The sequence below is a fragment of the Cervus canadensis genome, chromosome X (genome assembly GCF_019320065.1).
Source record: "Cervus canadensis isolate Bull #8, Minnesota chromosome X, ASM1932006v1, whole genome shotgun sequence".
NCBI lineage: Eukaryota > Metazoa > Chordata > Mammalia > Artiodactyla > Cervidae > Cervus > Cervus canadensis.
Window position 1 is genome coordinate 95,432,812 of NC_057419.1, and position 7,805 is coordinate 95,440,616.

The following is a 7,805-nucleotide window of genomic DNA, read 5'->3' on the forward strand; positions in this document are numbered from 1 at the left end:
CGTAGATGTGTCCAGCATCGGAAATCTGGAATTGGAAGCTACTTTTGATACCATCTCCTCCAAGCCAATGTGTAAATAATTTCTACAGCACCCATTAAAGAGGTTCACCCAGTCTCTGCCTGTGTGTACCTTTCCTTTAAAAGGCTGCCGATCCCAGCCGTGATAAAGAAAACAGTCTGTCCTGCTGCCTCTTGGCAATTTTGCCTCTGGTACTCATTCTGCCTGCTGAAAAGGCACAAACCCAGACCCTACCAGCTCTGACCATCCTTTTCCTCTCTTATAGCTGAAAGATGTGACAGCAAAGCAATCATTCAAAGTTCCATCCTTATCATTTTTCACTTTGCTCTTTTTGGCCTTGGTTTTGTACATCAGCTTTGAAACTATCATCCCAGGGCTAATGCCTGGTGTTAATGAGTAACTAAGAACACTCTACTTTTGCAATAGAGGAGGGCACATTATAAAAATGGAAAGATTTTGCTTTCTGAGATATGCAAGTGGCTTCTTGGGCATGTGCTGTAAGTACTTTTTTCCTCTTTTGGAACTTTGAGCATTTCTGTCAGCAAGTCAGGATTCCAAATAATCATGAGCTTCAGATTGTTAATTCTAGAGGCCAAGGTCTAAGTGTGATCACCTGATAATTGACCCCCTACTAGCCTCTGTGACTTTTTCAGAAAAAGGACTTTGATGACAACATGGAGATTGGACAGAGGGGTAGAAGCAGGGGTGTTGGATTGGGAGAGATTGAAGGCTATGTGACTTGCTAGGAGATGGTGAAATAGTTTAAGCTTCCCAGGTGGCATAGTGGTAGTTTAGTCCATAAACTGAGGCAGTGGCAGTAGAAAGGGAGAGAAAGGAACAGTTTTGAGAGGTATTTAGAAGGTACCACTCATAGGGCATCATAACTCATTATATGTGGGGGATGAGAATGAAGAAACCCCGAAGATGACTCCCAGGTTTCTGGCATAGGAACCTCAGTAGATAGTGATATGGAATGAAGATGAAGGAGCAGCCTTGAGGGTCAAGGAGACGATCCATGTGTTTACATTAGGAAACAGATTTCCAAATTGAAACTGAGGTATGTGTGGAACATTCTAGTGAATACATGCAGTAGACAGCTGGACAAATTACTGAGAATATAGAAGAACACTGTAATACAGTATGTAGTTTTGTGCTATGGCAGTTTAGTTCCTGGAAGTGGATATAAGATCACGCAGGAAGAAAATAGAGGACTATTTCTTTCTTCATATCACTCCTGTCCATGGTCATTGGATTCCACAGCTGACTCCCTTACTCTGCTGTCTTGTACTCTTTCAGGCTCAGAGAATCTTACATCATATTTTCTGATTGTTGCTCTGATAATTAAAAATATAGCATGAATGAATATAAGAATAATAGTGTTTAGATGCCTTGCAACTTAGAAATTACTTTGTATTATACTGATGGTGACAGAGATCTGAAATGCAAAAAGTTACACTTTCATTTTCCTGTTATTTAGAAATATTCCTATACTTTCCATATGTTGCATGAATGTATTAATTTCAGCTCATGATCATGTACATGGCTCCATAAATTACCACCCTTCCATTCCAACTAAACATACTTTTCTTGTGAAAATTATTTCCCCCCTTTTTTTCTGGCCACACAGCATGGCATGTAGGATATTAGTTCCCTTGTCAGCGATCGAATCTGTGCCCCTTGCAGTGGAAGGATGGAGTTCTAACCACTGAACCACGATGGAAATCCCTCCTTTAGTCTTTTATTCAAAGAAAAATACAAGCTTTCTCTCATCTCACCTCTCATAGATTTTATCTTAGGAAAAATGTCAAAATAAAAAAAAATCTAAAATTCTTATATATAAAAAAACAATGTAAGCAGAAGAGTGCTAATATTATCTAAAGATTCTTTTCACTCCAAAAGGTTGCCTCTAGTTCAAATAAGAAGTACTTCAATTTCCATAAATTCAGTTTACTCCCAGAATTTTCATACGTCACTATTACATCTGAATGAAATCCTTGCCACTGTTTCTGTGGCCCCAAGAACCTATTTTCTGCTCCTATTAGATGTGTCATTAGTTTTTCAGGGGAGAAAAGCCTCACCATTGAATATTTTCTACTGTTTTACTAATCACGATGCATGATTATTACATGTTTCTGATTCAGAGTTTTCATCCAGCTAAGATTCCCCAATGGTTTTCTCACCTCATCTCTTATAGATTACCTTCCTTCCAAAATGCCACTGTTCTTCTCTCTGGTTCTCTTGATACTTGGGCTTCATTGTGCACCACCTAACAGCTGTGAAGGCAAAATAACGTCCTGCCTTTCCCCCCAACAAAATGCCACTCTCTATAAGATGTCATCTATCAATGCTGACTTTGCATTCAACCTGTACCGGAGGTTCACGGTGGAGACTCCAGATCAGAACATCTTCTTTTCCCCTGTGAGCATCTCTGCAGGATTGGCCATGCTCTCCCTCGGGGCCTGCTCCAGCACCCAAACTCAAATCCTGGAAAGTTTGGGGTTCAACCTTACAGATACCCCAATGGCAGAGATCCAGCAGGGCTTCCAACACCTGATCTGTTCACTGAATTTTCCAAAGAAGGAGCTGGAATTACAGATGGGAAATGCCCTTTTCATTGGGAAGCAGCTGAAACCACTGGCAAAGTTCTTGGATGATGTCAAGAACCTCTATGAGACTGAAGTCTTTTCTACCGACTTCTCCAATGTTTCTGCAGCCCAGCAGGAGATCAATAGTCATGTGGAGAGGCAAACCAAAGGGAAAATTGTGGACCTCATCCAAGACCTCAAACCAAACACCGTCACGGTCCTGGTGAACTATCTTTGCTTTAAAGGTAAGGTTCTAAGATGTCAATTTCTAGTTCAATGTTCCAGTAATTTGATGGGGCACTGGAGGGAGCTCATGGTGTCTTCTCACTGGCATTAGTGGGTGTCTCTCGTACCACAAAGACCTGTTCCACTGGATATAGTTGTGTGTAATTTTGAATATTCCCAGAGGGACACATAGCTCTGTGGATGAAACCAGGAAATCTCTAGGGAGACGGAACACTCAGAGAGATGGGGAGTTACAATGGTTTGAACACCTTGCTCACATCTAGCTAAAGGATCATGGTTTCCAAAAGATTTGGTGAGGTGAGACAAGCTTGCACTTGGCAGTAAACAGAATTAGTTTAAAACCTTATTGTGATCCTCACTTGCTGTTCATTCTTGGGCATGTTACATAAAGACTTCTATCATGTACTATGTACCCACTATATACTAAGTTCCATGCTACATGTGTAGTTGACACACATTGTCTCATCTAATCTTCACAGTTAATGAATTTCAGAGCTGGTATTCCCACCCAGGTTTGTCTGATTCTAAAACTGGTTCTTGTAACAACAAGAATCATGTGACTCTTTTCTGAAGGTGCTGTGCCCAAATGATTTCTCCTGGTTCTACAGCACATGTCAGCCATGTTTGGTGGAAGAGTGAACGATTCTTGGCCACAAATCACACACTTGTAGACGGATAAAACGGCAGAACAGATCCGTTGTCTCATTTCATCCTGTGTGTTGGATGTGCTTATACCTTTTTACGGAAGAGGAAACTGTGGCTCTGATGGGTTTAGTGTAAGTATAGTGATTTTGAACACAGACGGAACATCTGTTGAACATGGAGTCCAATAGCCCTGGGTGTGACTCCTGGCTCTGCCACCAGCTACCTGGGAGACCATGTAAAGTCACTATCTCTCCCTGATCCTCAGTCACTCATTTTTAAAACTGGTTGACAGGAGTTACCTACCTCTGTGGTGGTATTCATTACTAGATTAGATGACTGATGGAGAGGTTCACATTGGCACTAATACAGGTTTAAAACAAACTCTCTCCTCTTTGTATTTTAAGCCCAGTGGGCAAATCCCTTTGATCCATCCAAGACAGAAGAGGGTTCCAGCTTCTTAGTGGACAAGACCACAACAGTGCAAGTGCCCATGATGCACCAGATGGAACAATACTATCACCTGGTGGATACAGAGCTGAACTGCACAGTGCTGCAAATGGACTACAGCAAGAATGCTCTGGCACTCTTTGTCCTTCCCAAGGAGGGTCAGATGGAGTGGGTGGAAGGGGCCATGTCATCTAAAACACTGAAGAAGTGGAACCGCTTACTGCGGAAGGGGTAAACATCTTAGATGATGTGAAAAGTGGAGGGTGGGCATAAGACTAAGTTCAGAAGAAATCCAGAGGCAGGAGAGACACTCTGGACCACTTAAGAGCTGTGTGATGACCCCTAAAGTATAGTGAGGAGATCCTCTTTGCCAATCCCTTTGCTGGGTACTTTACATACATTATTTCATCTAAACTCATCAATAAACCTGCAAAGGAGATAATATTATAAGAATTTTTCAAATGAAGAAGTTGGGACTAGAAAAATGAAATGAACTATGCAAAGTCAGCCAGCTAGTAAAAATGATGCTTTCCCAGAGTCCACCTGGAGCTTGGGGGATGGGTAAGATATCGATAGATGTTCCACACTGGGCTAGAAGTGTTAGATGGAAATCCATGAAATTCTCCTGGTACTACCAATTGACATTCATGCCATTGACATCACAACCTTTGTGAATATCCCTAGAGATGTTTGTTTTTTATTATAAGTGGGTAACATCTTCCAGCTTCCATTACCGCAGTCCCAAATGGGCTGAACCAGAGAGCATTCCTTCTAGGATAACTTCTGAGGCTTTGGTATCATGTGTTGACCTGCATAGTAGTGGTTATCAATACCTAGGGAAGCAACAGAGTCCAAGACCATACCAAGGAGACAGAAAGGGAGGGAATCATGAGCTTGGTGTTCTAATAGCCATATGTTCCCTCTTCCTTTCCCGACAGGTGGGTTGACTTATTTGTTCCAAAGTTTTCCATTTCTGCCACATATGACCTTGGAGACATCCTTCTGAAGATGGGCATCCAGGATGCTTTTGCTGACAATGCTGACTTTTCTGGACTCACAAAAGACAATGGTCTTAAAATTTCCAATGTAAGTTGATAGAGTCCTTTAATATATGAGATATAAGGGCCATTGACAAGCAGTTAATTCAGATCTTTCATTTTACCAGTGATGATTCTGAAGCCTATAGAGGCAGAATAATTCTTCCTAGGCCACATTTACTCCAGGATCATTCTCATTACCCCCAAAACAAGTCATTGTAACATTTACTTCCATCCTCAACTTTCATGTTCTAAAGTGATTCTGATGGAAGAACATAATCATCAGAATTGACTCTGATGGGATACAGTTCTTGAGGAGGTGGTAGGGGCAGGAGAAAGCTTAATAAATAACTTCTGGTCAAAAGCCATGAATAAAAGGTGGTCCCTTGACAGCAAGTTCTAAAATCAGCATAGATTCATTAACTACACTTAGACTAGTGTCTTTCATATTCAAGCACCATCAACATGGTATAGTAAAGGGGTAGCCCCATCCTTCCTTCTACTTCCCTACTTCTAAACTGTTTCAAAGTCATTTCCTGTTTCTTCAGGGGATCAGCAGTGTTTGTTCTCCCCCAACAGGTTGCCCACAAGGCTATGTTTTACATTGGTGAAAAGGGAACTGAAGCCGTTCCTGAAGTCAGATTCCTGAATCAGCCTGAGACAACTCTTCTTCTTCCTATCATCCAATTTGATAGATCTTTCCTGTTGTTGATATTGGAGAAAAACACTAGGAGTATTCTCTTTCTAGGGAAGGTTGTGGACCCAACGGAAGTGTAGTTGGGAAAGAGGCTATTGGCTAATTTCATGTGCTTATTGCAATGAGAAATAAATAAATAGTATAGCCTGATGCGATCGATATAGGCTTGGACATGATTTCCTTTGTGCAGGGGTGGAGGCTGGACCCTAGACGAACTACACTGGGTGTGAAAGAGGCCACTCTTGTGTTCAGATAGTCAATGAGTGGCTCAGTATCCAAAGCCCAGGAATGCCCCATGTCAATGTGTTCTTCTTTGTCAGAACATCCACTCCCATCCCAATTAGTTAGCTCCAAGGAATTTTACTGGGCTGACAAATGCCCTGTCTTCTGCCCTCTTGGCAAATAGTTGAAATGAAGGTCAGGTCCTCATACCCCATGATTCCAATAAAAAGTACAGTGAATATTAAGCAGCATAAATGCAGTGGATTATATGTGAACTTCTCAACCTCCTTCTTCCCACCTAATCAAAACTGTTCTCTGCGTTCTTGCCAGAACTGCCACTGGTGGCTTGTAAAAAGATGTTTTCACTACAGGGCTGAGCCACCGACTGAGAGCTACTGTTAGGGATGTAGCTTTTTTGACCTGACAAGCATGGTACAAAACAGCAAGAAAGACAAAGATGAACTTCACTGTACAAGCCCATCTTGCCCTTAAAAAAATGTTTTCTTATTGCTAATTTATAAGCTGGGAGAGAAGAAGGAAAGTGATTCATTCATATTATAACTCACAGCCCTTCCTTTTCTGTATTCTAATCAGACCCCTTTCCAAAAGTTGTACCCCTGTCCCACTTGCTAAAGTATAAATATCCTGGTTAGTTTTATTGAAGTTTTATACCCCCTGTTCTCAGGTGCTTCAGCAACTTTCCCTTGTCTGTTCATGTTCTACCCTCATCTACTAAACTAAACTTCATCTCAGACAATATGTATTCAAAGCCCCAGTATTAGAATTCAGTACAACAAATAGTACTGTGACTGTCAATGATGTACTATCTGAAATTCTATCTCTAAGGTGCAATTCTTCAGTGGCAGGGAAATAATAACAAGTGCATAAGTGCTTTCGTGAATATTGTACTTTCAGGTTGAAGTAAATATATATGTTTAGAAAAGTATATAGCCCATAAACATTCTAGTGTTTTATTAGACAATTTGGATGGAGGTTTGCTTACTCCTGGTATAGCTTACATTTTGGTTTTATGGATAATAAGTTGGAAGTCCAGACAGGAAAGGTGATTTATAGGACAGAAAAATCATTGCTAACATGCAGTTTGGTTTCACTGAGGTTACATTACAATTCTGGCTTTGCTGCTTGGACAAGGTACTTTGTGATCTTGGACAAGGTACTTAAACCCTTCACTTTGTTTTCCTCATCTTTAAAATGGGAACACTAATGATATCCATGTCATCAGGATTTTGTGAACCTTCCTGCTATAATGCATGTAATGTTCTCATCACAGAGCCAGACATCTGATAAGGAAAGTGTTAGCTGCTCAGTCGTGTCCGACTGTTTGTGACTTCATGGACTGTAGCCTGCCAGGCTCCTCTGTCCATGGAATTCTCCAGGCAAGAATACTGGAGTGGGTTGCCATGCCCTCCTCCAGGGATTCTTCCTGACCCAGAAATTGAACCTGAGTCTCTTACATCTCCTGCACTGGCAGGTGGGTTCTTTACCACTAGCGCCACCTGGGAAGCCCAGATATTTGATAAAAAGCCTTATAAATATTAATTGTTATTCCTGTTGGTCAACATTAGCCAGTAACTTAGGGCCAGAGCCAAGGTTATAGTGAGGGTCTCCTGATTTGCAGATATGCTTTCTAGCTCAGGCCCTACCTCCAGAGACCTGAGTAAATGCCATACATTTCCCTCTCTAAACCTGCCCAAATGAGTTCAATCAGAAATTGTTCTGAGAGAAATATCAGTTTCTCCAATTGTAAGTTGGGAATTACGAAGACACTATCTTTCTAGCAGTTCATGTATCTTATTAGAGAATAAATTTCATTTAATCACTTATTCCTGTATCTGGATCATGAAGGATGGTCACTATTTACCTTATAATTCTCAGTTTATTCTAGCA

At 41.1% G+C, this 7,805-nt stretch overlaps 1 protein-coding gene across 2 annotated transcripts; it reads left to right on the plus strand.

Annotated features, from left to right (window-relative positions):
- The first annotated feature begins 466 nt into the window (after positions 1–466).
- Positions 467–5,834, plus strand: SERPINA7 (serpin family A member 7). 2 transcript variants are annotated; one of them, XM_043458778.1, is made up of 5 exons: positions 467–515; positions 2,213–2,848; positions 3,899–4,172; positions 4,880–5,027; positions 5,558–5,834. In XM_043458778.1, exons 1-5 carry the CDS (start codon positions 509–511, stop codon positions 5,753–5,755), a joined length of 1,263 nt encoding a protein of 420 aa, XP_043314713.1. In that variant the 5' UTR covers positions 467–508; the 3' UTR covers positions 5,756–5,834. The 2 variants fall into 2 exon arrangements, with proteins under 2 accessions (XP_043314713.1, XP_043314714.1); XM_043458779.1 differs by lacking the exon at positions 467–515 and adding an exon at positions 835–1,075.
- Positions 5,835–7,805: the final 1,971 nt, after the last annotated feature.